Raw genomic sequence first — 27,261 nt, 5'->3', positions numbered from 1 at the left:
CCACGTTTCTCAGGAAAACTTTGTCCCGACGTCGCGCTCCACTTAAGCGAAGATGCTCACCATTGTCCTCGAATCGCGAGCACCGGGTAATAATGGATAATTATGAGTAATAACGGGCAATGATGACGCGTCTCGTAGGAATGATGTCATTAGAAACGCCTCGTTTAATTTAGACCCATCGCTGATTTTTTTTTGTTTTGTTTTTTATTTGGGAGAAGTTTAATTTCTCCTCTACTTCGAGTTTCAGTTCCGGTAGAAAGGGAATTTCTGCGATAAGCGAGCTTCATCGCGGCCATAACGCGTTTTAGATCGGGAATTAACTTTCTAGGAGCCGGCTGCAAATTGTAGCGTTACTTTTTCAACGGGTGCATAAATTGGGGACCATTGTTGGAGGAAAAAGGGGCCCCGAAGAATGTGGAACTCGGGGCAATAAAGGGGCGCTCTTCGCCTCGCCTCGATCTTTATTGCACCCGTTTCCCGACTTTTTTATCTCTTCATCCAGATCCGACAAATGGGAGAAACGATCCCGCCTACGTAGCAGGAAAGTGAGCGCACCCATTCGCCGCTGTCCTTTTTAATTGGCAAGTTTTCTACCCGGCCGACGACGAGAGAAAAGTCAATCTTACGAGCGCTCTCGGCAGTGCATTTATCATACGCGTGCCCTGTCGCTGATAAGAAATCGAAATAAGTAAGGAACATTTCACTGTACTAGATTAACCCTAGAGCAATAATCAGAGAACGTTAGAACCGATGCACCGAATTTTTTACCATTCCCAGGAAGCCAGGAGAAACTGGATAACACTTATCGGTTGCGCAAGCGGATCTTATCATTTTATAATAGATTGAAGTTATCACCGGTCACGTCCGGTGCTCTTCTACCTGTTTCTCAGGTGATGGACCGGAACATTCGGCAGGAAACTCCACCTGGAACGTTTGTAATAACATACGGACTTTCTTTCGTTTATATATCGGCGATCCGTCTGACCGATTAAGCGCAAAAAAGGGAACGCAGAGAAACAGATAAGTGGCGTCGTATTGCGGATTCCAGCGAACCCTGGGAGATTTCATGTCACCGGAGACCAGTGGTGGAGATTTCCAGGGATACTCGATATTCTGAAACTTGGTGGATTCATTGCAATAGAGAGTCCGCCAAGTTCAATGCCGTGGCATTGGCGCGGACGCTCTACAGGCACAAATCACGAACGCGTTGATCCTTTTTCTTTTCACCCGTGCAATTCGCCCCCTAGACGGTAGGCGAATGTGAAGTTATGCTGGACTTGTTGCCGACTTTACGAGGCCGCGATCGGTTTCCCTTTCTCCCCCATTAGCGGCAAAACGGCGCCTCCGCCATTTTGTGGCGGCTTCTTGGGAAGAAAGGTCTTCTGCGGCCATTAGCGATAGTTTATTGTCAATGTCAAGGCGAGCATAAAATACCGCCGACATGAACCAAGACCAATAATTCGTGTAAATCGGAAATCAAATTCCGACGCTCTTATCAATACCCAATGCCATTACGTAACCCCCCATTCGACAGGATCGTGAAAATTAGCTGCATGATGCAGGAGTTAATAAAAACAAATTCAGGATTAGGGGTGAGGTACAGGTAAGGTACATCGGAGAGAATCTCCTTGGGAGGTTCGAAGGAGAAAGATGGCCGATTGGGTGAAGTCTAATTCCGGTGAAACGTCCGGTATTATGTCGGCGATCTTGATCTTGGACGTTCACCCGTGGCTTTCGACTAAACGCCGAAGAGAGAAAGATATCGAAGCACGGTAGAGGGGTGCCGAGAAAAAGTGCGAACCGTAACGTGAACGGCGGAAAATAAACGGTGGGCTGCGGATGGGCGTCTTTTTGTTCGGCACTTCCTTTCACGGTCGCAGTTGCATGTAAAGCTCCCCTGTGTATGCCTTTCTTACTCTGACACTGCTGTCCTAGACATTATATATAAAGGGGAGAGCGCGTGCCGAGTGTCTATCAGATCAAAACCGAGTGGCGCGAAGTGCGGAGCTGCGAGTCCGATTGTCACAAGTGCAGGGCAGCCTACACTTGCACGCAAGATGATACCGAGTCTCTCGGTAAGTTGGAAATAACGTGAGCCACTTGGAAGTCCCTAGAAAACTAGAAAACTCCCTAAGGGCCCCGACCCACGTGGGACGGCCTCGCGTCAGCTGATAGGCGACCTCGCGGTCTGAGAAAATCGCCAAAAATTCGGATACTCTCATTTCTCCTCCCCTCTATCTAGAGTATCCATCGTTAATTAATTTGATTCACCGAGACGTTCTATAAATTATTTTTTTCTTTCAGCTGGCCGTCCTGCTCGCCGCGACCGTCTTTAATATCGTCTCGGCGGATGGAGGACACGGAGGGCAGTAAGTTCCGATAAGTCCCATGGGGCCGATAAGCCGGGACGTCGTCTTATTTCCGACAAAGGAGTTTCAGAGCTCTCCGGGGGGAGATCGACGGTGATTTCACTGGTTCGCGGAAATCCTGGCAAAATGGTATCGCGATATCGTGATCCGCGGGTTCCGACGGATTTGCTTCCGGTCGCGTTTCGCGCGGCCTTATTTAATTTCTTTACGTCGAAGCCGGGCATTAAACGAGGGTATTACGTCGGAATTATTATTGATAATCCCCGCCGGATGGGCGGATTTTATTCCCTCGAAGAAATCCAACCGTGGAATGGAGTGAGGTAACTCCGCCATTTTTACGGCACCCTTTTTCGCGCCGCCATCTTTGCTCGGGCTCGATGACAACTGTCGAAGGCGCGTTTACGAGTTTCCGCGTCGGCTTTTTCGAGGACTTCTTTTTCCTGTCCCTCCGCGACCAAAAGTACCAGTCGACGCGTAATAATTCCGTGCGCCAGGAAATTATGTTATTTCATCCGGGTTCCGTTACCTAAGACGCGATAAATCCTAAAATATAGGGCGGGCAAGAGTCTTGCGTTCCAGAGATCGGAAGAAAATACCTTTTTCTTTTTCCTGCACCCAGAGATCGTTTCGACTGAGAAAATCGTCCTGAAGTTACGTGTCGGTTAATTTACAGATTTTTCCCGATTTTATCTCCACAGCTCGCACGTTGTCATCCACGTGCCCTACAAGATCAAAACCATCCATCACACGCACACCATCACGAAGCACGTCCACCATGGCGGCGGCGGAGGTGACAAGTACGAAGTTCTTGGATATACTGTGGGACACCCCGTTGATTTGGGCGGCCATGGGGGTGGAGGTGGTCATGGACTCCATGGTGGAGGGAACGATATCGGTGGATGGTCAGGACACAGTGGATTTGGATCCAGTGGAGGTGGCGGCGACTTTGGCGGAGGCTTTGGTGGTCACGAGGGTCACTAAGGGCTGCAAAGCCCTTCTTTATACCAAATTCATTTAATTATCTTATTGTTAACGATCCCTATCTCTCTGCTTTAGTCCAAAACCGCCAGTATTATTTTCGACACATTTCCGGCTCTCGGTACGGACGTCTCCCTTATTCTGCATTCCCCGTTCGACAAAAGGCGGCGATAATTATTTATTATTTCGAAGACGCGTTAGTAATTTCCTTCAATTGACGAAGATGTTTAATTGCGTTGAAGACGGAAATACGTGAAAATTGCACGGTTACCTTTTCGCGTAGATTTTTTCGTTCCCCTGGAGAAAAAAGAAAAAAAAATTCATTATGCGCCTGTCATGTCTCACTTGTGTATATATTTCTTACTGTTAATCCTTCGGGTTCTTGTACCTTTTGTTACCATGTTGTTTCAAATAAATTATATGTAATTGAAGAGGTGATGTACTTGATTCTCCCTGACCGACGAGTACTGTACCAATGGCTGACTAATCATACCATTTACTGAATTGTACAATAATAAATGAATTGTTAATTAATACGTTGCATAGAAACATATCCTTCATCCAAAAATAACAGCATTAAGTATTCAATTCCAAATGGAAAAAAATTTGGATTGAATATTTACAATAGAAACAGCAATCGACGGAACGAATGGGGTGTCAGGTTGAAAAATTACAAGTTTATTTATACATTACGTACACTTATATACAGATCTAGAAATACAATGGATAAAAATTCTACCAGCAGTGGGATCCTAAGAACCGAATAATATATTTACATATCCAATGAAACAGTCATTATCCTTGCAACAATTTCCTCATGGGCGTCATCAAGATTGCTCCTACCCCATCGATGTCATCCCTCGATAATTCGATCGGACCACTTCGAGAACGGATTGTCAAGAATTATTTATGCATCTAGAAAAAAGATACTGGTCCACCTTCGACCAACCTTCGACCAAGGATTACCTAGCTTCCATTGCTGGCTTGAAGTAGTCCATATACTTGTAGTTTCCACGATCCCTGTGGTTATTGCGCTTCTTCGCAGCACCATAATATCGATTTTTCCTGTTATCGTGCACTTCATGGTCGTAACCTTCCTCTGCAAAATCCGCCTCTTCCTGCTTATCGTCGAAGAAGTTCTTGAAGTCGTTGTTCCGAAGATGACCCATCTCCGAGTGAAGGCCTTTGTGATGGGACTCTTCATGGTAGCCATGGTTGTCGTTAATGTCATTAATGTCATCAATGTCATTATGGGGCACATCGTCCACGTCTTCGTGAACGGCATAGGGAGAGTGATGTTGGGTCGGATAGGTGTAACCCATGTGCCCATTGTGGTTTTGGTGACCAAACTGGACCATCAGGTGGTCCATCATCTGGCCGCTGATGGGTTTGTCGTGGACCTCTTCTTGAGGAAAATAGGAGTCGTAGAAGGGCGACAAAATTGGCTCCTGGGCATCCTTCAGGTCCTGGTAGTTGTCCTTAGGGCTTGGATGAGTAAGTGGTTTCCAGGAGTCCTTGAACGTGTCTTTGAACGACTCCTTATGGTCGTCCCCCATGTGGAAAGACTCTGCAAATCCTTTCTGAGCGTCGTAGGAACTCCAGGCGTTCCAGCCCCCGGTGTGGATCTCCTTCGGGGGCTCCTTCTTCTTCGGCCCCGTGTGCACGTGGATGAGAACGGTCTTCGTGTGGACATGATGCTTGATGATCTCCGGAACGTGGATCTTGAAGTGCACGCTGCACGGTGGAATTTGTTTTTATATTAATAGGAGAAAAAATCGAAGTTACTGAACGAAGATACGGACTACGGGACACGATACGTACTGATGTCCACCATGGCCGCCTCCGCTCCCCGCGACGCATTTGGTAAGGAAGAACAGCACGAATGCGGCGAATTTCTGCAAATAATCTGCAGTTAGACGAAAGGTTCACTGCTGAAGAACGTCCAGGGGACTTTTGATCGATTTCAAGTGGAGCGGTCCTGGAGATATTCGATCTTGAATTCCCGAGGTGGAGAGTTACCGTTCTCGGAAGGCTCATTATGGTGGACTGCGACAAGCAGGACCTTAGAGGATGAAGTTCTAGCGACGTTTGACGCCTGCGTCCAGGGTCTTCGTTTATATGCGGTCTTTTTGTCGTTCCTACAGTTTATTGCTTGACTCTTCTTGCGGTGGCGCCGAGATGAGAATCCTTAGCAAGGTTATTGATGCCGAACGCTTTCGCCCTGTCTAGTACGATCTTTTGCTATCGGCGACTTCGTAGAAATCGTGACTCGGTGGAGGGAAAAAGCAGAACTCGGTGAAGTTCACTGTCACTGTGAAATGCTGGCAAAATCATCTTTGCGATCGGTGAGTCGATGATCCGTGGTCACGAAATCGCGAATTGCTCTCGAAACATTAAATTTCCCTGGCACAGACGCAGCTTTTTTGTGACGACCAGTTTCTTTCGTTTTTGCTGTTCTTATTCGTGCGATGCATCGCCATGGTACGAAATAGGGGAAACACAATTAGCGCGGCGGCTATCCTGCAAAGCTGTAACAATGCGTAGATTTGGAAGCTCGTTAGTGGGAATAATTAATTTCCAACAACTAATCACGGCTGTTAATGCTCTTTCACGATGAGTCTGCAATTACCGGAATTCCTGGCAGTGATTAGAGCTGCAGGTAAAAACCACGACCTGCATAATCGGATCATTTTACGGGCAATTTCAGGTGGAGATAATGCCCTGCGTTTTATTAGTCTTCATATGGGAATCGAGCTGCCAAGGAATACGATAATCTCGAAATCTCTGGTACTTCGTTCTCCACGGGAACCAAAATGGCGGCACCCCATCGATCTGCATGGTAAATGGCTTCTGAACGTATGCCATTCTTCTGCATTGATCTTTCTTTTTACCTTGCAATTAGTTGCGGCCTAGGAGAGTGTGAAGAGCATAATGGCTTCTGGAAATTCTTCAGAGAAAGTGCCTACTTTCCAAGTTTTAGTGGATTTCGTTTTTACACCCGAGTAAAGCCTTTCGTGGTGCCCTTTGCAAGATAAATTGCGGACTTATATTTAATCCCATTTTGAAAATGAAATATAGGACATAGAAATAGGAAGGGGAATTATTTAAATTAAAGACGGACGTAACAGACTCTCGTATATATTTCACCATTCTATTTTATCTTTAATCGTTAATCCTATAATACTGTAGAACAGACTATGCATTGTTGTTTCCTTTTGTACCACAAGATGATGGATTTTTCAGATGGAATTCTTGAAAGGTCCTCGCAAACTCAGGAATTATTTTTATGATTAATACATGTCGTACTGATCATCGTGAGAATCATGGTGATGATCCTTGTCATGATGAGGGATCACTTTATAGATCGTATGGGTATGCTTGATATTCTTCACGTGATAAGGGACGTGGATGACGACCTTCTTCCTGAAAAATAATAATTTCGATTATTCAACAATTTTATCCCTGCCCATGTACCCACTTTTTTTTTTATTTAAAAAATTGTAACTGGGAAGGGAAAAGGACTTACGATTCGGACGTTCCCTGCAACAGGGACAGGATAAAGAAAATGGCGAGCAGACACTGCAACGGAATAAAATATGAGAATGAATTGATAATTATATCAATGTAACCAAGGAAGACCGTGGAAATTTTTAGGACTCCCTTACCAAGAATTTCCCGGCCATTTCTAAGTTTTCCGCGACTTTTCCAAGCAGAGTAAGGATGCCTCTTGCACTGAAAGGGACGACGGAGCTCTTACCTTTATATATAAAGGAGAAAATTAGCGGTGTGCATCGAATCATCCCGAAACCCCGCCCCGATTTAACGCCGACCGCGATCGGATACGACTCTGTACATGCTGCACTTAAGATAATAGAAAAACGCATGATAAACCATGCGATAAACCCACAAGAATTTCACGACGAAAAAACTGAACTAGGCTATCGAGAGAGGAGCTGAAACGAGTCCGATCTCCTTGCAGAAATTGTTGCAATTTATACATTTATGTATCTACAATGAACCTGAGATAATGCACCTGTCGGGAAGTCTTGTTCTTGACTTCACTTCCGGAAGATTAGTCGGAAGTGAAAAGTCGGCGGCTTCTTTCACACCGCTCTTTGCCCGCTAATTATTTCGAGGTGGTAAAAGATATGAGTTTACCCTGCGTACGGTAACCTTCCGGAGAGATTTAATAATCTTGTAAAGAGATTTGCGCAACTGGATGACGTTACGTGTTTTACGAGCGTCTTCGAGATAATGCCTTCCGCTCGTTTCGCGAGAAGAAATTACACACACCTCGTATCTCTAAAAAAAGGACCGTCACGTCCAAGGGCAATCGTCTCCCTCTTTGCTCCCATATTCGGGAATAAAGACACGCTGGTAAATAAAACTCTTTAATAACAACGTATAAATAGAAATAAATATAAGCTAGTGTAACGCTAACGCACCGCTGATAAAAAAAAAAGATAAAGAAGTAACTGAACACATGTAAGCATAAGCCTTTTGGAGTAAATCCGTGTACACGCATAATCGACGGTTATTATAGTCAGTAGTTTCATAATATATTATTTAAGTGTATATAAATAACCATTAGACCCACGTGTACGTATTTTCTCCGATAGAAGATCATTACGAGCGTCTTTCTCATAGTCACTTGAACGCCTGATTGTCTTTGAAAAAGAAAAGAAATTTCGGATTTTCGGCAAGCATCCCTGGTTTTTTTACTGATAAGTCCCAGTTCTATTGCTGATTCGCATCGACTGGAATTCCTGAATTGCGTCCTGATCGTTGGAACCATAAATTTGGTGATCGTTGTGGATGCTCGAGGAGGTCGAGCTGGATCTCGAAGTGCTCGAATTCAAGATCGCACTCGAGGTCGGTTTCTCCGTTACATATATAACGAATCTTCTAGTAGTGGTGGTATCAAGACCTTCGACCCCGCTTTCAAAATTCTCCACCCTGAGGGATTGGTTCCCGCTTTTCCCTCCAACGTCGGATTCGCTGAAAATCCTTGCGGTGGTGACTTCTAATGGTTCCATTTTCGATTTCTGGCTCCAAGGATGACTCGACGTGAGTAAAGCGATATTTTGCCAGACCTCCTTGGAGACGTTCCCTCCTCTGGACGGTCCCAGGAACTCCCTCGCGGACCTTCCTTCCTGAAAAACTGATCCATCGTCAAAAATCGAGTTATAGCTCCTGCCCTCCTTGGGATTTTCACGCCCCCCCGCGAACTTCTCATTCAAGGGCAACTTCAGTTTTGGAGCCGAGATCACCCTAAGCCCGCCACCCAGGAACGTCGAAGGAATTCTCTGGTCGACTTTCTTCCCATCCTCCAAATGTCGATTTCTAGCCCTAGAACTGGAGATGGCGAACCGATGGGGCCTTGACAAGTCCCTGGTCCCCTGCGTCCTGCCGGTCACCAATAAAGGATCCAGCAGATCGTTTCCGTTCCTCAAAGTACCCACCGCCGATCCGAACGACTGCGACTGGGCGGTGCGCAGGTCCTGATTTCTCTGAAAACCCTTGAAAGGCTTTCTATTAACGTCTCTGGCATCCTTTCCGATCGAAGGTGCCATTTTCACGGGAGTGTTAAGACCCTGAGGAGCGTTCGCCAACGGCGGATACAGTGGTAATTCTTGCAACTGGTGTCCCATCTTCAATTGAGTGCCTGAAGCGTGGGCCGCCATCTTGGATTGCCCGAACATCCCGGGGAGATGCTGAGGACTCATCTGATGCACCGTAAATGGCTGTCTACTGGGCTGAAGGCTCCCAGTATTTATAAAATAATTCCCTTCGGGTCGAGGGAGGCTATTCTGAACAAACATCGGAGTATTTCGAATGTTTCCCACGATTTCCGGCCTGAAAACTCCGACCGCGTTCAGCTGAAGATTCTGCCAAGATGGCGTCACCAAGCTCGGCGCAGGAAATGAAGGAGATGTCGCCGTAGAAAATGGCGAGTCAAGGACAGTTCGAAATCCAGGAGTGCCCGAGGTTCCCCTGGGTAGTTTCCGGTCCCGATTTACAAGATGGACGACCACGTGGTTAGATTCGTATCCCATGGGTTCTACGTGCCGGATATAGACGCGTTCACCTAGTCCCGGTAATCGAACGGGTCCTATGAGGGGTCCTCTGCGTCTCTGGGGTTCTTCCTTGCCAACTTCCGGTTTTTCGGACCCTTCTCCCAGCATCCCCATCATCCAGCCTAGGAAGCCTCTGTTTTCCTGTTTTTGAGAGGACAAGGGCTCCAAGTAGATCTTGTACGGTTCTCGGTCGAGCTTTTCATGGATCTCTGGAATCTCCAGCCTCTCCTGGACCTCTGGATTTTCGAGTCTCTCCTGGACCTCCGAAGACGTCATCTCTAGGGATCTTCGGTGGTGGGAACGTCGTGGTTTCAGGGGCCTCCCGATCTTCGGCTTGCCGTATCGGTATCGAGAATAGTGCAGAGGCTTCTTGAAGGGGCGCACTTCCTGCGGATTCAGACGGATCCGGATGTAGGCCCGAGACTTAACTTCTTCCCTGGGTCCTGCAGCTTCGGCATGCGGCCCCGACTTCTTCACCCCACTCGTAGAAGACTTCGACCTGCAGGGAACATCTCTTATCGTTAATCAATGCCCCAATAAATTCAGCTAAAGATAATTCCTAACTCGTACATACTCGGGCGGTCCCTTATCCTTGGCAAGTACAGCACTCAGTAGCACCGCGAAACACTGGAACAAGTATAAATTTGTACAAATTAGCATAATTCGAGGACACCCCACTGCACTTGTAGCAGCTCGGTGGCTCACCAGAGCTAGAAGAACTGGCCTCATGTCGTCTGCACTCGTATCCACTTGCCGATGTCAAGACCGCGGAGGCAACTGTCATGGCCGCGCAATTCCCACGTCTTTTAAAGGCTTCTTTGCACCATTGGAACCTGCTCCGATAAACTGGTCTAGCTGCAGCTCGGGGATTCGCTCGCTGTGACGAGTTTTCTCCCGAAAACCCTGCTTAGGCGCTAGCTCCTAGGAAAACTAGATCACGGTACACTTTGACATTATTGAGGCAATCGACTTGCCCGCAGTTTGCTTTCCATTCCGTCGAAAGCCGCCGAAAAGGCACGCTCGGGTCGATCCTATCTCGAGAAAGACCGACCCAAGGGAAAGGGCCAGGTCTTGTGCAGGTGACCGCGACAGTGGACGTGCTCCCTCTAGTCGCTCTCGCTTTTGCCTTTGTCTCCACATCTTTCCCAGAGGGAACCCCGGATTCACTTCGGCGGATTTTCGGCTAGAAACAAATTCCTGCCATTTTGGCCCTTACATGGAGAAGGTGAAGTTTCCCTTTCCGAGGTCCTTTCTCCTCCGAGACGCAGCCAGATGCAGTCGCCCCAGGCTCGTTGAAATGCAAGCCAGCTCGTCGACGTCAAAACGGACTTCCTGCAATCAATCTCTCTTAGATTCCAAGGAACGAGTCGCGATAATTGTCGAGGATCGCGGGGAATTAAAAAGAAAACTGGCAGTGGTCTCTAAACGGATCGTACCCGTCCAATGTCAATGTCAGCTGACTGCGAGACAGAAGCGGTCATTCCGCGTCTTTATCGACGTTGCACCTCTAAATCGAGCGGGCCCTCTCTCGCGGCTCGAGAGTAGATGAAAGGGAAACTAGGAAATAGCCTTAAGCAAAATGAGAGTTCTCTGGACGAGCGAACACGAAGCCATCGTTCGGCCATTCCTAGCGACGACGCTACTTGGTCCTAACAAGCAGATCTATTAACAGGTTTTGCTTATAATCCTGGGAAACTAAGCTACATTCCGCGTGTTCAGTTCTTTCCAGGCGAAACGAGTCTATTTCTCGCGTTAAAGGGCTCTCGGGAGAATTTCCCACCTTTGGATGGACGCAAGGACTCGAGGTCCTTTGAACTTACAAAAATACAAGGTGTACTCCCCGCAACACCTTTATTCGGTTCTACATTTCATGGGCGAGGTACGGTAAGGAGCAATCGACTGGATAACGATCACGATTGGGTTAATCGTAATTAAAACGCCGTTTTCCGTCGAAACGGAAGCCGTAAGCGGCACTATTAGGTGCGCCAACCAGGGCTGGATTTCGGTACTGATGAAACGAGCCATGGAGATGAGGCGGTCTGACTGCGTTTTGCTCCTCCGCTTGATTCCCCTTAAGATAGAACGCCTCGAACTCTCCTTTCGGCAGTAGGATGTCTTTCAAAATAGCGTCGTCAGGGTCGTACGCAAAAACGCACGCCGTCAGGCACATTAACCTGACGATCTGCAAAAAGACGCTCATCGTTATGGCGTCAAAATTCTTGACAACGATCTCGACTTACTTCACGTTTCATTTCGCCGTTATTTCTCCGCCTTCCTCGATAAAGTGGTTGATTAACGCTACCTGAAACAGTGGAAGAGAATATTTACGGTGAATTTTCGGATAGATCGAGAGTAAATATGGAAAGATGAAGCGAAAGTTCCCTGCAACAGTAGAGTACGAGTCCAGCTCCCGCGGAACAAAATGGCGGCGGGACGCCAGATCGCAAAGTATCGGAGATGGACCCGACGCCTCTCGCTATCTCCTGAGAAAAACAATCGAGCGATACTTTCTTGGTCGCTCGGACCGCGTAAAAATGAATAAATCGAAGGAAAGAGAGACAGGCTATCTTAAAACTCACCATAGACGAAGCAAAAGTGAAAGCCGTCCTCGGTGTGCCCAATCCCGAGTCGCTGAACCGTTTACCTTTACGGCCTTGCCTCGCCGGCCGACTCTGCCTTACTCTCGAAAGTCAAAACGGAAGCCGATGAAAGTGGAAACGCCGCGTCGCCTTTTCCGTCCCCAAAGAGGGAGTAACGCGGTTATACATCGTAATACAGTGCGCTCACTTAAAAACCTGAATCGCAGCTTCATCGCCCGACAAGCTTTTCGAGAAAAACGCGAACGCGTTCCCTGAGAGAATCCCATCTCGAACTCATCGCCAAGTTCAATGCCACGATGTATACGACCCGTGCACAATTTCGGACAACCTCTGGAATTAACCCCATAACCGTTATTTTTTATACCATCCCCGAAAAATCTGGGGAAATTCTCGGAATCGGACACACGCCGAGCCGGTGAGGCTTTTTCGTCCCGAAATACCAAAAGTGCGCTTTCCACCCGGTCGTTCTCTTTTTTTTCTTTTTTTTTGCTTTTTTTACGGGCAAAGTAGAAATTGCGGACGGACGCATTAAAAAGAGACATAAAGCCCCGAATTTCGCCGCATTGCAACGGTCCCCACGTGCGGCCACGATTTGGCCGAATCGATGAATAATGAGAGACGTCCCTTTCCCGAAAGTGGGTTAGTAAAAGCTGGACATCGTTCTACATTTTCGTTATACGGCTGCACGGAGGCCGCGCTTTATTCTTTTATTCTTGACACGATCGAGGGTCGCGATTACACCGCGAGGTCTTTTAATTACAGCAACGTGGAAGTACGTGGATTACTTTCCGCTCCTCCTAACGACGAATTCGGAGGAGATTGCGCGTGTACAGCCGTCGGAATTATTTTGGAAAATGTTAAATAATCCCCTATTAATTGTACAAATAAATAATATCGTGGAAGCATCGAGCAGTGGAGATGCAAACGGTCGATAATTAAGTAGACGATGAGGTCAAAATAGCCGAAATTTGGACCACCGCTTAGCGGCCTGTCGATTCTTCTCAACGCCAGAGAGCATAACATTGCACTTTGTATTAACATTAATTAAAGTAAGACGCACGATAGTTCGCTTAGGTTCCAACTCGAAGGGCACACCACACAAGCAAAGGTACGGTTTAAAAATGGCGGACGCAATGAACACGTCCTCCGGAATATCTTGCTTGGCCGTACGCTTAAGTTAAAACGAAAGTCAGCAGTATAAAATTGTAAACATTTTCCGGTACTTTTCGTAAAAACACCTCGGTAGTATTATTTACACGCGTGCACTAGGTATCCGTGGAATGTCTGCAGATTGCTGAATATACATATATATATCCCAAAGCACTTTGACGTTAAACACATTACAAATATACACATTTGCTAAATGTTAATGTCAAATGAATTCTTGCTGCAGCGAGTAGTTTTACTTTTTGTCCTGCAGAATTTCAAACTCTTAACGCCTTTGTTAAGAGGAAGTGAAAGAAAATTCGTGTTGTACACTCCTTGTACTGGAACGTAATTTGTGTGGATGCGTAGGTGTACGATCATGTCACACTTTGTATAATATTTACAAGGCGCGTCTGCAACTATGCGCGCACACCCATACAACGGTGTTACTCCACAGACATACATTAATGTTATCTTTAATATCCACATTAGTCTAGACGGAATATAAATAAGAGTCCAACTTAGTCTTAGCGTTCGGTGGCGACGTAAATGGCGAAAACCAAGCGATAGAAAATCTTCCGAATACAGCCTGTATGGATTTCCACCTGCTGTTGCGAACCCACCTAGCTTCTTCTTTTTTTAGTTGTTCTATGCCCTAAAATCATAATTACGTCACGAGTAATATTTGAGAAACTTCTAAAAAAATCTCATAGTAAGTTCCTCTTATTGGCTTACCGTTTCATCGTTCCAAATGGCCTGTAGCTGAGTGCCAAGCATTACAGCGGTGAATATGGCAAATAAGAGTGCTTCAAACGTTAAGAATAAAAGTAGGATTACAGTTGCCGGAGGGCTGAACGTTGAACAATCTCTCCATTCTTGCCTAACACACGTGGTGAACTGTTGTATACAAAGAAGTAGCGATTGCAACGAGATGCCTGCTATGTAGAACTGGAACAGAAATGATGACCTGTTTAATCCATTTTTCTTATTTCTTTATCAAGTATTTATGATCTTTCATTTTACCACTCACAGTAAATAGTACAAAGTATTTTTGATTATTTTCTCCTACGCAGTTGTTGACCCACGGGCAATGATGATCCATTTTTCTAATACATCTGTAAAATTGTAAATGAAAATTGTAATTGAGCTTGAATATAAGTAACTCGTAAACGTATTATGAACGTTATACATATTTACCTTTGGCAAACCGAACAGTGATGGGCTCTATCAGGTTTAATCGAGCAGCACTTGGGACACTTGAAAATTACTTGACCTTCTCGAAACCCCATTTGCTGTATCATCTCTTTTGTTGCATTTCCCTTCGGTACCGCACCCTGGATTACAGTAAATTACAAATTACGTGATTAGTGTATCTTTATGACAATAAATCGACGACACTTATTGCACTTACTGGATCTGTAAACATTGTCCTAAGATGAGACGTAAAAGCTAAAAATGCTAGCGTTTGAAATATCGCCATATTCAAGCTTGAATAAAACGTGTTTATGGTAGGGATAAGTATAACAGCGGTCACTACGAACTCGGCATAGATTATGAGAAACCATGTCAGTATCGCGCAAATGATGCCACAGATGTCCTAAAATTATATATCAAGCAAGTAAATGCTGAACTTGAAAAATAGCTCATTAACAGAAAACTTGAAATGCTTAAAATAATGTTGAATGATTGCTTAAAAATCTGTCACAAATGTTAAGTACCTTTATACACCATAGTTTTCCCCCGCAACATTTATTATGAATATCTTTCTCCCGATAAAAGGGCATGTATTCATAATCCATTATTTTAAGTACTTTGAGGACATGGGATCGAATCGATCATCTCAAATAAATTTCATCAACTGACAATCATAGATTATCTCAACAACTTAATTATCCTAGTATTTGCCTACTACCAAAATACAATTAAGCTTTGGTCATCCAAAGAACAGGTTTGGTGTTCTGAGACTCTAAAGTGAGTTGACTCGGCATATTATTATGTATCCCTGTAATTAACGTCAATTAAATTATGACACCTAAAATATAATACTTTTAAAACACCTTTAATCATTTAAAACAGATCCTGTGACATTATTAAAATCAGAAAGAAGACGTACTGGAAACAAAATTCAGAACTCCAGGTATCGTCATTGACAGTTTCCCTGTCAGCCACACATAACCTATTCAACGAAGAAACTTCAGAATTATCCGTCCACTCTTTCAAAAAACATCCGATTAGACTTTCGATTGAACATTTTATAGTACCGTCTGGTATGTGAGCAAACTATCCAATTCACATGTATGAAAATCGAATATTTACAGCTATTTTATCACCGTCACTCACGGTCGTCATTTCTTGCAAGTCCAACCAATGAGAAGACTCCTTTACGACATACGAGAATTCGGATCTCCCATTGGATAACAGCAGCTACGTATCTTCGACCAGTCCACGGAACGCTAGCGAAATATAGGCGTCTCTATCAGAAATGAGTTAACCCTACATATCGCGACCTCTGGCTGCGATCCAGCTCCCGGATTGGGTGAGGCCGCACCCAATCCGGGAACCGGGTCCAGCCAGTGGTCGCGGCCTGGGTCGACGGACCGTTAGTTGCTCCTGATATCAAATCTGCTATCCGATCAAGCTCCAGGCTCGATATTGATGAACTGAACAAAGTATCAAACTGTGTCAAACAGATCAAACGATTTACGAAAATTTGTAGCCGGACTGGCGTTGAAGAAAGAAGAAGCGGTCTAGAGCTGCAGACTTCAGGAGATTCAAGCCAACTCGACCGGCGCAAGGATGAGAAGGTTATTGCGATGTACGTATGATATCTTATCATAATGAGGAATTCTGTCCGATATTTACAGGGTGGAGAGGTTAAGTCGTCAGATAGTCGCGGTTAGCTGCGCGATGCTGGTGAGCTGATTAGGAAAATTGACCGCCTCGAGAGGAGGAATTAACATGACGGGGACCCAGCACAGCGTCATCCTGGTCCGGGTTGGCTCTGCACTCTTCTATGGGATCTCTTCGTTCATGATAACGGTGGTCAACAAGACTGTCCTCACGTCGTTTGACTTTCCGTCCTTCCAGATCCTAGGCATTGGTCAAATGCTAACAACGATAACAGTGCTTATGATAGCGAAAAAGCTTCGCTACGTCGATTTTCCTAGCTTGGAGAGTTCCACCTTTACGAAGATCTGGCCCCTTCCGATAATTTACATTGGCAACATGATCTTTGGTCTCGGAGGAACGAAGCAGTTGAGTCTGCCAATGTTCACGGCTTTGAGAAGGTTCAGCATTCTCATGACAATGATTGCAGAGTATTACATCCTAGAAATAAAGGCACGCACTTCTGTGCAGCTTAGCGTGTACACTATGGTGCTGGGTGCCTTACTAGCGGCTTCCAACGACCTCGCCTTCAATCTCCAGGGCTACGTGTTTATTTTACTGAACGACCTTTTTACTGCTGCTAACGGAGTCTACATGAAACAAAAGTTGGACTCGAAGGAGCTAGGAAAATTTGGACTGATGTATTATAATTCCCTTTTTATGATATTGCCTTCTCTTGCCTTAGCCTGGTGGTCGGGCGACATTGAGAAAACAAGGGATTTCCAATACTGGAGTAACTTCTTTTTTATTCTTCAGTTTGCACTGTCCTGTGTCATGGGATTTGTGCTCTCTTACAGTGTTATTTTATGTACTATGTATAATTCAGCCTTAACGACTACTATAGTTGGATGTTTGAAGAACATTTGCGTTACATATTTAGGCATGGTCATAGGTGGGGATTATATATTCTCCTGGGTGAATTTCATAGGTCTAAATTTTAGCGTGATCGGTAGTCTCGTCTACACGTGGGTAACCTTCCGTAGAAAGGAGCCTGCCGAGCATAAATATTCTCCTCTAAAAGAAGAGCAGGATATTAAGATACAAGTTGTATAATTGCTACAGGCCATATTGGCACTAGGTAGATGTGTTTATATGGAATGACTGAGATGTTTATATCGATGGAGGGTGTTTTAAAAAATTTGATGCTAGACTGTATACAACGCACCAAAATGGTATTACTTTCGGATTGATAAAATGTCTGGTGTAGTTCCTATGACGTACATATACTACTTTCCTGCTATGTTTTTATTACTTAAAACGAGTTAGGGAATAAGTAGCTGCGGTGATAAATTATTATTCAAAGTGAAATGTAAAGAGTCTTTTCACAAATCGTGCATGTACAGTGTATACCAAAGCAAAGTTGCTGTTACCGAGGACATCATTGTGCCATAGTACAGTGGCTTATCGTTCAGGCCAAATAACGTTATTAGAATAATTTCAAGATGTCCGTTATAATTTTAGGTTAATAATTAATTTTAACAATCTTGTACAAGTGATGTACAGAAATAAATCCCAATCATCGGAGACTGATAGAACTCTGTTGTCCTTAAACGGTTGCAGATGGCTTCCCCGTTAGGAGCCTGTCAACTACCGCAGCCTTTGTGGAAGACTTTGCGAAGCATCACGTACAGCTATCAATGCTGCAGCGTGCCATCCTGGCATCGGGTTCTGCAGTTATATCGCTCTCAAATCCATATCGACATGACATGATTGCCTGCATGGGTGAAACTACAGGTGGAAGTGCCCTCGACAAGTGCTTGCGAAGAATGGAAAGTGATTTGGAAGGAAAACGTCTGCTAGCCGAAAAGCCTCGAATAAACTCTTCGACCCTGGATCTCGACTATCTGAAAAGTTTACCACCCGACACACTTGGGAAGACCTACTCCGAGTTTCTGGAAGTCAATGTAAGAACCCAGGCTGTCAGTCAATCGAAGCTTTAGTTCCCACATAATCTAGCTTAGTTTGTTGAAAAATTGCATCGGTACTAAACATGGAAGATCACCAGGGGAGCCCTTAAGTCACCACAAGTCGAATAAGAGCTTAATCATAGATTGTCGAATGGGTGCAGGGAGTCACCCCGGACTCAAGAGCTCCGGTTAAGTTTATCGATGACGTCGATCTGGCTTATGTGATGCAGCGGTACAGAGAAGTGCACGACATATTCCACGCCGTTCTCCAGATGCCGACGACGATGTTGGGCGAAGTGACCGTCAAGTGGGTGGAGGCTCTACAGACCCACCTACCGATGTGCATCTCCGGAGCGATTTTTGGAGCGATTCGTCTACGACCCAGGCAAGTGGACCTCGATTCGCGTCCCGAGTATTCGCTGCGAAAAAACTTGACGCCGATTAGATGAGAGATCGAGTGCTGTGCATTTAATTGCAGGCAGAGAAAGATCTATATCGACCACTGCCTGCCCTGGGCCGTCGACACCGGGAGGAGGGCGAAATTCTTGCTGGGCACATATTACGAGGAACGATGGGAACAGACGCTGGCGGATTTCCACAATGAAATGAACATAACGCCTCTCGTGCAGAATCGAACAGAAAAGCCGAAATACTTGGTACAGGATCAAGGCTAAGTGCAACTATCGGCAGGATGGGAATTGACTTTTTGATAAGCAGAGAGAGTACGAAGAAACGTTCCCTAAATCTTCTGCGTAAGTATTAATATAAATCTTCGACATAAATTAGTTAACAGGAGCCGAAGACATCCAGATCCGCTGAACAGTCCAGAATCGGAGAGCCCCGTAACAGAATCCACCGTTGGCCACGGTATAACAATTCGTTTTATTGATTATAACACTGGAAATATTAAGAATATAACTTTTAATGGAATACGGTAATTCATATTACAAACTTGGATTACAGTACGTGTAGACCTACGGAGTCGTTTAATAAAAATTGATAGATCGCAGGAATCCTTAGAGGTCTATGTGTGTATGTATAATATATATATATATATCATTTCCGTTTTAATTCAGGTAAACAACCTCAGCCGGTGTAGTTAAACTATAGAGGAAAACCGCGGAAAGGAATCGTATGTACACGGAAAGCAACAGCAACAATAGGGTCGCCCTAACAAAGCGATCGAGTACGCGAAATTGATTGTCCACCTCCGATAACTGGTCAGAAATCATCCGATCTGGTAACCAAAAGCCTCACCGACGAGCTATCTCTACGTTCCGGTCGGTCTAAGTGGAAGAAGCTTTTCGACGAAAGTTACGCCTCCACCGTGAGAAAATACTGGATTCAACCGTGAAACGGAGTCGTTCCTCGATATGTAGACTCTTCGACGAAGAGAAGTTTCGCCCCACCGGGTTGAATCTACCATTTCTTCAGCGATGTCGGCCGGTTGGACCACCGACCCTCCGGGACGTCTAAGGGTCAGAATTCTACGACGCCCTCGATTCGACCCGGAGGGTCGGACCCGTCCTGGACTCCGTTAATGTTCTCCAAGTGTTCGAGAAAATAGTCCTTCTGTTAATGACTAGTGATAATCGTTATACATACAAATATTCTTGCAAACACCTAGTGCGCCGCGAGGGGCGCAAAGAACTCGACCGCCCGACCCCGACTCGGGGTCTCGCGGGTCGATATTGACAATGTACAGAGGACCACTTTCGCTGATAGACCTCGGATTACGGATTACATAGCCCCGATTATCTTAGCACGATTAGCTTAACCTTAGGAGATAATAGAGTGCGACCAGGAATTGATGAAACGTTCACTTAAAGTTAAGGAGCTCCCGTCCAGGACCCACCACTCCGATCGAGGATGCGGATGGGCGGTGGACACCAGGACGTCCCTGGCAGCGGCAAAGTCTGGTCGACCGGATCCTGCCGCGTCCTTGTGGTCGAGGATCGAGAAGACCAGGTGTCCACGAGATGACCCTACATATGGACCGGAACTTCCCACAGTGGCACCGGAAGTGTTCGCCATCCTGTTCGCCGATGGTCCAGTGGCCGTTTATTGGTCACGGAACTCGATTGGAACCGCGGATACACAGACACACACTTTGTAGAGAGAAGAAAGAGACAGGGGAGGCAGTTAATCGAGGAGCAGGACACCTTGCCTGGCAGTCCGGGCGGAAGAAAGGAAGCCGAAGGTCCTGCCGAGGCGGCCGCGTACTAGGGGATGAGCTCCGTCGAGACCGGCACTTCGCGGGTCCCCTCGAACCAACGAAAATCGAGACGAGATATGTTGTTCGCGATTTAACTGATCCTATTCGTGGAGCCATGACCTCCGAGGTCGCTATCGACGATCGGTTCCCAGGGGGAGGGCCTTCGGGTGGCCTCCTTGCCTCTCGTCGATGGTGGCCCCGGAGGTCCCGGCGACCGATCAGGATCGACGCTTACGCAAGTGTCCTTAGCTATCTTAGAGATACTTAGAGGATGAAGGTAAACCTAGTTGAGCATAAGTTAGTGGCTAGAGCATCCTGCGGGACGCAGCACGCGCGATGAGGATGCTTCGTAGCTGATTGTAATCGATTTGGTCCACGCTGCTACGAGCGGATTAGTCGCGGCCTCCACCCTTCAATCGAAGCTCAGTCGCTTGAGGAAGAGGTGGATCTCCTCGAATGTGGGCCTGTCCTCGGCGTGCCTGCTCCAGCACTTGGTCATCATGTGGTAGAGGTCCCTCGAGCACAGGGACGGCTGCGGAGGCAGCCGCGGCTGGTTCTTCTCGGTGGTACCCCGGTGGTACCACTTGCTGAAGTTCTCCAGAACCTGCTCGGACGTCAGGTCCGCGAAAGGCTGGTCCTCGCAGCTCGTCAGGATCTCCCACACGGTGACGGCGTAGGACCAGACGTCGGCCTGGCATGTCTGCTTGCCCTGATGGACGAGCATCGATAGTTCTCGGTATATATATTAAAAAAAAAAAAAATCTCGTGAAATTATCCACACGTTTCGGCATCGAAATCGGTGGAGGCGCACTTACCAGCAGCACGGCTTCCCAAGCCATCCAGCGGAGGGGTATCTTCGCGTAGTACTCGTTGACGTAGTAATCCTGCTCGTATTTACTGCAATACATGGCGTGGTCGGACACCTTGATCGTCAGGTTCTTGTTAACGATGCAATTCCTGGGGAAGGTATGGGGAAAAATGTCAATTTCAAGGAGGACGCGCCGGGTGTCGATTTTCGGGTGGATACCTTGCCGCTAGGTCGCGATGAGGGATGTTGAGGTTCTCCAGGTACTTCATGCCGGAGGCGATTTGTCCGACGAAGCTCAACAGGCAGTCGTAGCTGAAGAATGCGTTGACGAGATGATTGTCGAAGGAAGAAGGGTCGTTTAATTTTTTTTTTTGGGGGGAGGAGAGCTTTTTTCACATACCTTAACGGCAAGTCGTCGCTCGATTTCTCGCGTTTGCGTAGGAAGAAGGGCAGGTCGCCGAGTTCCCCGTACTCGAAGACGGCCCCGAAGGGCTCCTCCTCCACCAGGGCCGTGATCCGGGCGATGTTGGGATCCCTCAGCGCGGCCAGGACGTACATGTCCTTCATGAAGTCCTTCCTGAAAAATGGTACGTGCCTCGTTTCCAACAGATCTCCTTTTCATGTAGCTCTTCCCCTTCAGGTGCGATAGACATACCTCAAGGAGTCGGTCACTCCTCGCCATAGCGATCTCACGATCACGACTTGTCGATTCCGCGTGGTACCTAGATCCGGACTGAGGATGCCCTTCGCCTCGCACAGGTGCACCTAGGACCCCAGAAATTGTCACCGAGAAGCTGGGAAACTTTTACTCAAACCCGGTGAAACCTACCAGACCGAAGCTACCCTCCCCGAGCTTGTCCAGAATCCTGAGTCTGTGCCTGGAGATGTGTTGGATGTTGTAAGAAGTCGTCGTGTTGGAGAGGTGCATGCTGTCCTGTATATGCAGGGAGGTGAAGAGACTCGACGTGGAGTGTTGCTCTCTTCGCTTGATCTTAAATCAGGTAGACCGATTTCCCCGATTCGTATCAATGGATTAAAAGCTAATATTTATTATATCGAGATCTCATACCGTCAATATATCCGTAGCGGCGTAGTAGCCCTCGTAGACCTCGTGGCTGGCCTTGGAAGAGGCCTGGCTGAGCCTCTTCACGGGATAGGGCGTGGGAACCACCCGGTCCATCGGCTTGTCGTCGGGAAAGCTCCGTTCGCTCGTGAAATCTGTAACGTCTGGATTGTCAAGAGGTCAGCGATGGGTCCTGTAAAAATTGGCATATGTAGGTGGAGACGATCGGTACCGGTGTAGTCGGTTTTGCAGCTGGAGAAGTGCTCGCTCTTGTGGGTGTGCGGCTCGTAGGCCAGGTTTTCCTCGGAGAAGAGCTTGTAGGTCCTCTCGTAGACGCTGCAGTGTTCGTACTCGCTGCTGGCGGTGTTTTCTCCGCTGCGGGAGACGTGCTCGTCCCCCGAGTAGGTCTTGCTCTTGACCGAGAGCCTCGACTGCGAAAGCCCGTTCACCACTATCGGGGTCGCCAGCTTGATGTCCTTCATGTTTATGGTGATCCCCGGTGCCGGGGAGCCGCACAGCAGCGCGGTGTGCTTCTGCAGCAGGGCCACCTTGTTGCGACCTCGTTGCTTCATCAGAAAGACCGTGCAGGTCAGCAGCAACGCGCCCACCGTCAATGCACCGCTGACGAGACCGATGTACGTCTGCGAATTGCTCACAGGAAATGCATCCGGGGTGAGGTTCGCGTTGATCTCGAATATAGTCTCGTTGTAACCCGGCCCTGAACCGTCCAGGTCGGACTCCGAGTCCGTGTCGTTCTCGCAGGCCCTGAAGAGCTGGTCCAGCGACTCCCCCGAGAAGTTCCTGGAGCCTGAGACTGTGAAGGAACCATATTTACAATTTGACATCGAAGGTGACCGCGGATGGAAGAGGAAAGGGATGGTCTACCCGATTCGAACGTGACCTCGCTGATGAGGAGCCACTTGGACCTCGGCCTGAAGACCACCTTGGCGAAGCGACCCGTCCTGGACTGCAGAGGCACCGACACGACGCCCGTGGGAGTTCTGATGTCCCCACTGAATTCTAATCTTTCTGGATTCGGATGGTACCGCTTGCCGTCGTAGGAGAACCACACCGAGATCGCAGCGGGTGCCTGGACGGGGAGATAGAAGAATCAAGGTCCCTCCGGGTCCCGGAAAGGAGGAGGAGGTAGGACTCACCTCGACCTCTCGTTTCGGCAGGTTTGCCGTGTGCACGGAGCAGTTTTCGAACTCGCGGACCTCGTCGAACTCGAAGACCAGCTCGACAAAGTCCCGGTCGCTCCAGCCGACCCAGTTTGTGGAGGAGCCGCTGGTGATGACGTCGGGGTCATCCCCGAAGAGACCGTCGGTCAGCTGGCCGAGACCTCCGACCATAAGCCCGTCGTCTTCGACGCCGTCGTAGGAGGTGTCTTCGACGGTGCGACCGTTCGGACCCACCTGCTCACCTTTTGGAGCCGAGTAGCGGGCGATCCTCTCTGCAACGCGGACGAGATTTGCGTTTGAGGTCCCCCAAACTCGAGGAAAAGAAAAGAAGCAAAAAATGGTCCAGGAACTCACGCTCCCACACGCAGCCGTATATCTCCACGCGCATGCAGACCGTCCTGGGGTGCTGACTGTAGGGAACGAACCGGACGCGGCTGGCCACGAAGGGCAGGTCCAGCTTTTGCTTTTCCACGAGGTAGGTGTTGCTGTTACCCCGGAGGACCTGCGAAACGGGAGAAGAGCCCCTTGAAGCGGTCACTCGTAGGAAGGGAGCGCGTTCCCGAGACACTCGAGAGCCCGACGGTGCAACCTACCCGATCTCCTCTGAGGTTCTTGTACTGATGCCACTTGACGTCCCGCCAGTACTCCAGGAAGAAGGCCTCCGCGTACTCCTGGCCTTGACCGTTCCCGAAGCGACCTTGGGTCTCCGTCCACGTGATGAGGTGGTCCTTCGTCAAGTCCACCTCGAGGTACTCCCGGATGTCGCTGCTGATCTGCGCCTTCGGACACCAGGCCCCACCGTTCTTCTCCTGGCGGATCCTGAAGGGAGCAAAGGGTGCCTCGTCAGGACCTGCACCGACCAACTGGCTGCCGGTCTGCCCCACTTCCACCGGGGTGGCATACCTACACCGACGACGGGGAACACTGGCCCCGGGCGCATAATTGCGTTTGCCTGTTTGGTAATGATGGCACGGCAGGACAAACAAATTCGATTCCAAAAGCATTCGGTGAATTCCCGGCCCTGCCGCTCGGCAATAACACGGTGCATACCTCCAAACGTGTAACCTCCTCCATCACGGTACGCCTGTATCGCGCGGCCACAACGGGCAGATATGCCGGCGCTGTTTTCCGGGGGTGTTTGCCATTTGGCAATTAAAGCCCGCCCTAGCCGCCCGCTTTTATCCGAAAAGTATCTAATTGCTGACCGCATCAACCTCGGGACAACAAAATAGGAATGGAATGGCGGGGGCGCGGTGACGCCCTGGAAGCGGACGCTTCTTCGGGGTGGATGCCTTGCAACGTTGTAAGTCCACCCTGCATTCATTTCCATCGCGCACCGCATTATAGCCCTGCCCATTACATGCACTCCCATCACCCACCGCATTATACCACCGCACATTACATTCACTCCCGTCATCCACCGCAATATACCACAGAGGGCGGCCATCGACGCCGCTCTCGAGGGGTCCTCGTTACCTGGCAATTACGGAGTACCTCTAACTGCCGGTACGTACTGCGCGAAGAGTATCCAATTATACCCCGATAATATTCTATCCCTAAACGGAGCGTATCGCATCCTCAGGTGGAAGGTGACGCATCTTGAGGGGGCCCTCACCTTGCATTTTGCGGACCGACCGACTTCATCTCGTAGCTGGAGGAAGCCGTTATCGCGTCGTCCGGGATTTTTCCCTCCTCCATGCCGAGGGGCAGCATACACTGGCCTGGAACGACGTTAACGTTATCCAATTACCTGGCATGGCGCGCGGCCCGGACGGGAAGGCAGCCTCCGCGCAGGACCAAGGGGACCATCTCGGCTTTCACGTGAGATCGCGTTACGTCGACCTCGCGACTTCCTCCCACCCCCTCGTTTCATTTTTTTTTTTTAGTTTATTTCCTATTTAATTCCCAACAGAGAAGGAGGGGTCGAGGACCGGGGTGAAGGACCCGCAGGACCTGTAGGATTCGCAGGACCCGCCGCCGGTCCCCTTGGCACCCCTTTTCTCGGCATCTCGAGAGGGATCTCGCCTCCCTTCGGGATCTTATCGGAGACGGCGGAGGCGGCTCGCTTCCGGTGCTCCTTCCCATCTCCCGGAATTTCCGCCCCGAGGGTCTTACTTACCGGAAACATTTTTAATCGGCTCTTCCGCGCAGAGGGCCGATACCACCAGCACCTCTATCAGCAAGACTACCGCCTCCATGATATGTATCACGATATCCTACAGCATTGCCGCGAACCCCTTCACTGTACATGGTAGGTCCGGCGACGTGCCCGCATTTTATTCTGGAAAAAGAGGGACGCTGTCAAAAGTCAACGCCAAGTGCAGAGACGGGTACATGACCCGAGGCTCTCCACCGTCGACCGGAGCCGTTTGATCGCGACCCGGTGAATTATTGCCGGGGCGGCTTTACGACGAGGGGCCTCAGGTGGAATATGGGAGGAACATCATGGAATCGTTCCGATAGCGGCCCGAAGATTGGATTTTTTTGTCGGACTTTAAACGCGAACGGCGCATCGGACGGTCGACGAGATGGGGAGGAGGCGTTCTGATTTATCGCGGCGAGTATGGAAGCGCGGCTGTCAGAAGGTAATGAGATTTTATACGAACCAACAGGCTCGCCCTCGGTTCCATTCTGTTTCTGTCATTTAGCTTTCATCCGGAATAGCCGGATTCTATCTATCGGCCCCTCCCGTGGACGCGCCGCCCAGACTTACGCGGCCACTTTCGGACGCGCTTCTGCCTTAGAGTAGGCCGGCCGATGTCGTGAAAATTCCTAAAAATTTATCCCCGGTCCGGGGTAGCATTTCTCGCGAGCCTCCCCATCGTTCCTGCCGCGCCGATAAAGAATTTATCGGGTCTCGGAGATGCCGCCGAGGTGTTCCACGCCCCCGACGTGTATCGACCACCTCTCGCGTGAGCCAAGCCGGGGACGTAAACGGCGAGGGAACTTTTATTAAGTATATGTTCCTCGTTTTTCAGGTAGACCGAAACTCACGGAGGACGTTTTATGGCCGGAGACGCGGCGGACAGGTCGATCGAACGTCTCGACGGGGAACGAGGTACCACCTCTTTTTTTTTTTCCCTTTTTTTCCCTAATTTAACCATCCGCGGTTCGTTAGGTCTTCTCTGGATGTCGCAAAGCCTCGCGAGCGACACCTCGGGGAGCGAGCTTTTCCGCCGAGAGTCGAGCCACTAGACGTATCGATTCCTCGTGGAAGGACGCGATGTGTCGTCCCTGGGACGTAAGATCGTCGAGAACCTGGAGGGCCCTTCCGTGGGCGGATCGCGGGATTATGTCTCGAAGCGACTCACCTGGGCCTCGAATGCCTGTTAATCAAATCCGACCTTTGTTACTCCTCCTTTTCGCGAACGGATACGGATAAGAGGAGGAGATAACGAGATTTCCGCTATTAAATGTACCGATAATTCGCGTGCGCTCCTTCGCGGAATTTTATTCCCGGTAAATATGTATCGAGAGGGTGCACGATATAACTCCTCATGGACCGTCACCGATAAAGAGGTCTCATTTAAGTGCAATATCGGCCGTCCATGACGGGGCGCGATCGATGGCGCTTTTCGTTAACGCCGGCGCCCGCGAAGGGCAGAAAATTCCATTATCGCGGGCTAATAAATGATTTTCTATTAACGGGATTAACAGACATTTCGAGGGAGCGAAATTCATCGGCTACGCCGCCCGGAATTCAATATCCCGTGGATATCGTTACGTAATTGTTAACGCCGCGTTTTAAACATCCCGCGGGTATCTCCAAGGATATCCAATATTGACGCTGGTTGGGAAATAATACGCGGATGTTTTCCGCGGGTACATAATTCGAGAGAGAGAGAGAGAGAGAGCCCTTCCCGGGAATGACGACGGTTCCGGGAGTTCCGCCCATCTCGATCGGGCATGAAAATATCGCCTTGGCGGGGATCCGGAATTTCCTGCGAGCAAGATACGTCCACGGTTGGCAAAATGCCCTCCTCGCGCTTATTCCCGGTCCCTGCTTCTTTTTTTTTCCCCCCCCTTTTCCC

General features: G+C 48.3%; 6 protein-coding genes across 8 annotated transcripts; 2 read left to right on the top strand and 4 right to left on the bottom strand.

Annotated features, from left to right (window-relative positions):
- Positions 1-1,992: 1,992 nt before the first annotated feature.
- Positions 1,993-3,508, top strand: LOC105699072 (glycine-rich cell wall structural protein). Its single transcript, XM_012423772.2, has 3 exons — positions 1,993-2,075; positions 2,305-2,369; positions 3,068-3,508. Exons 1-3 carry the CDS (start codon positions 2,058-2,060, stop codon positions 3,348-3,350), a joined length of 366 nt encoding a protein of 121 aa, XP_012279195.1. The 5' UTR covers positions 1,993-2,057; the 3' UTR covers positions 3,351-3,508.
- A 3,129-nt stretch (positions 3,509-6,637) lies between these two features.
- Positions 6,638-7,030, bottom strand: LOC111674292. Its single transcript, XM_023433903.1, has 3 exons — positions 7,013-7,030; positions 6,874-6,926; positions 6,638-6,770 (listed from the first exon to the last, which is right to left on the bottom strand). Exons 1-3 carry the CDS (start codon positions 7,028-7,030, stop codon positions 6,638-6,640), a joined length of 204 nt encoding a protein of 67 aa, XP_023289671.1.
- A 4,315-nt stretch (positions 7,031-11,345) lies between these two features.
- LOC105699029 lies at positions 11,346-11,624 on the bottom strand. The gene has a single exon (XM_023433902.1). The coding sequence runs from the start codon at positions 11,622-11,624 to the stop codon at positions 11,346-11,348; it is 279 nt and encodes a 92-aa protein (XP_023289670.1).
- A 1,073-nt stretch (positions 11,625-12,697) lies between these two features.
- Positions 12,698-15,529, bottom strand: LOC105699265 (palmitoyltransferase ZDHHC3). 2 transcript variants are annotated; one of them, XM_012424134.2, is made up of 8 exons: positions 15,432-15,477; positions 15,284-15,346; positions 14,889-15,172; positions 14,582-14,767; positions 14,368-14,504; positions 14,201-14,285; positions 13,906-14,118; positions 12,698-13,825 (listed from the first exon to the last, which is right to left on the bottom strand). In XM_012424134.2, exons 3-8 carry the CDS (start codon positions 14,967-14,969, stop codon positions 13,664-13,666), a joined length of 864 nt encoding a protein of 287 aa, XP_012279557.1. In that variant the 5' UTR covers positions 14,970-15,172; positions 15,284-15,346; positions 15,432-15,477; the 3' UTR covers positions 12,698-13,663. The 2 variants fall into 2 exon arrangements, with proteins under 2 accessions (XP_012279557.1, XP_012279556.1); XM_012424133.2 differs by having other exon boundaries at positions 15,284-15,529.
- Positions 15,530-15,772: 243 nt separating this feature from the next.
- LOC105699256 (ubiquinone biosynthesis protein COQ4 homolog, mitochondrial) lies at positions 15,773-18,968 on the top strand. Of its 2 annotated transcripts, XM_012424116.2 has the most exons (5): positions 15,773-15,974; positions 16,035-16,405; positions 17,617-17,960; positions 18,125-18,348; positions 18,442-18,968. In XM_012424116.2, the coding sequence occupies exons 2-5, from the start codon at positions 16,129-16,131 to the stop codon at positions 18,635-18,637; spliced, it is 1,041 nt and encodes a 346-aa protein (XP_012279539.1). In that variant the 5' UTR covers positions 15,773-15,974; positions 16,035-16,128; the 3' UTR covers positions 18,638-18,968. The 2 variants fall into 2 exon arrangements, with proteins under 2 accessions (XP_012279539.1, XP_023289693.1); XM_023433925.1 differs by lacking the exon at positions 16,035-16,405 and having other exon boundaries at positions 15,773-15,985.
- Positions 18,969-20,590: 1,622 nt separating this feature from the next.
- LOC105699070 (discoidin domain-containing receptor 2) lies at positions 20,591-25,428 on the bottom strand. Its single transcript, XM_012423771.1, has 14 exons — positions 25,350-25,428; positions 24,846-24,951; positions 23,824-24,049; positions 23,585-23,732; positions 23,207-23,502; positions 22,935-23,139; positions 22,282-22,863; positions 22,056-22,213; positions 21,816-21,977; positions 21,642-21,751; positions 21,387-21,563; positions 21,206-21,298; positions 20,994-21,135; positions 20,591-20,887 (listed from the first exon to the last, which is right to left on the bottom strand). The coding sequence occupies exons 1-14, from the start codon at positions 25,426-25,428 to the stop codon at positions 20,591-20,593; spliced, it is 2,781 nt and encodes a 926-aa protein (XP_012279194.1).
- Positions 25,429-27,261: the final 1,833 nt, after the last annotated feature.

This window comes from Orussus abietinus, unplaced genomic scaffold (genome assembly GCF_000612105.2).
Source record: "Orussus abietinus isolate OABI.00-Male unplaced genomic scaffold, Oabi_2.0 scaffold3, whole genome shotgun sequence".
Classification (NCBI taxonomy): domain Eukaryota; kingdom Metazoa; phylum Arthropoda; class Insecta; order Hymenoptera; family Orussidae; genus Orussus; species Orussus abietinus.
This window is presented reverse-complemented; position numbering and strand designations above follow the sequence as displayed.

What these genes read in the sequence shown, in the direction of transcription:
- LOC105699070 (XM_012423771.1), bottom strand. Translation starts at nt 25,428, where the DNA reads ATGGAGGCGGTAGTCTTGCTGATAGAGGTGCTGGTGGTATCGGCCCTC. An exon ending in CCGCTACGGATATATTGACG is followed by an intron (nt 21,978 to 22,055) that starts GTATGAGATCTC and finishes ACCTGATTTAAG; the next exon opens with ATCAAGCGAAGAGAGCAACA. An exon ending in GGGAGGGTAGCTTCGGTCTG is followed by an intron (nt 21,752 to 21,815) that starts GTAGGTTTCACC and finishes CTGGGGTCCTAG; the next exon opens with GTGCACCTGTGCGAGGCGAA.
- LOC105699072 (XM_012423772.2), top strand. An exon ending in GATGGAGGACACGGAGGGCA is followed by an intron (nt 2,370 to 3,067) that starts GTAAGTTCCGAT and finishes TTATCTCCACAG; the next exon opens with CTCGCACGTTGTCATCCACG.
- LOC105699029 (XM_023433902.1), bottom strand. Translation starts at nt 11,624, where the DNA reads ATGAGCGTCTTTTTGCAGATCGTCAGGTTAATGTGCCTGACGGCGTGC.
- LOC105699265 (XM_012424133.2), bottom strand. Translation starts at nt 14,969, where the DNA reads ATGGATTATGAATACATGCCCTTTTATCGGGAGAAAGATATTCATAAT. An exon ending in AATACTTTGTACTATTTACT is followed by an intron (nt 14,119 to 14,200) that starts GTGAGTGGTAAA and finishes TTTCTGTTCCAG; the next exon opens with TTCTACATAGCAGGCATCTC. An exon ending in CCATTTGGAACGATGAAACG is followed by an intron (nt 13,826 to 13,905) that starts GTAAGCCAATAA and finishes TTATGATTTTAG; the next exon opens with GGCATAGAACAACTAAAAAA.
- LOC111674292 (XM_023433903.1), bottom strand. An exon ending in TTGCAGGGAACGTCCGAATC is followed by an intron (nt 6,771 to 6,873) that starts GTAAGTCCTTTT and finishes ATTATTTTTCAG; the next exon opens with GAAGAAGGTCGTCATCCACG.
- LOC105699256 (XM_012424116.2), top strand. Translation starts at nt 16,129, where the DNA reads ATGACGGGGACCCAGCACAGCGTCATCCTGGTCCGGGTTGGCTCTGCA. An exon ending in CATTGGCAACATGATCTTTG is followed by an intron (nt 16,406 to 17,616) that starts GTCTCGGAGGAA and finishes AAACGGTTGCAG; the next exon opens with ATGGCTTCCCCGTTAGGAGC. An exon ending in GCGATTCGTCTACGACCCAG is followed by an intron (nt 18,349 to 18,441) that starts GCAAGTGGACCT and finishes ATTTAATTGCAG; the next exon opens with GCAGAGAAAGATCTATATCG.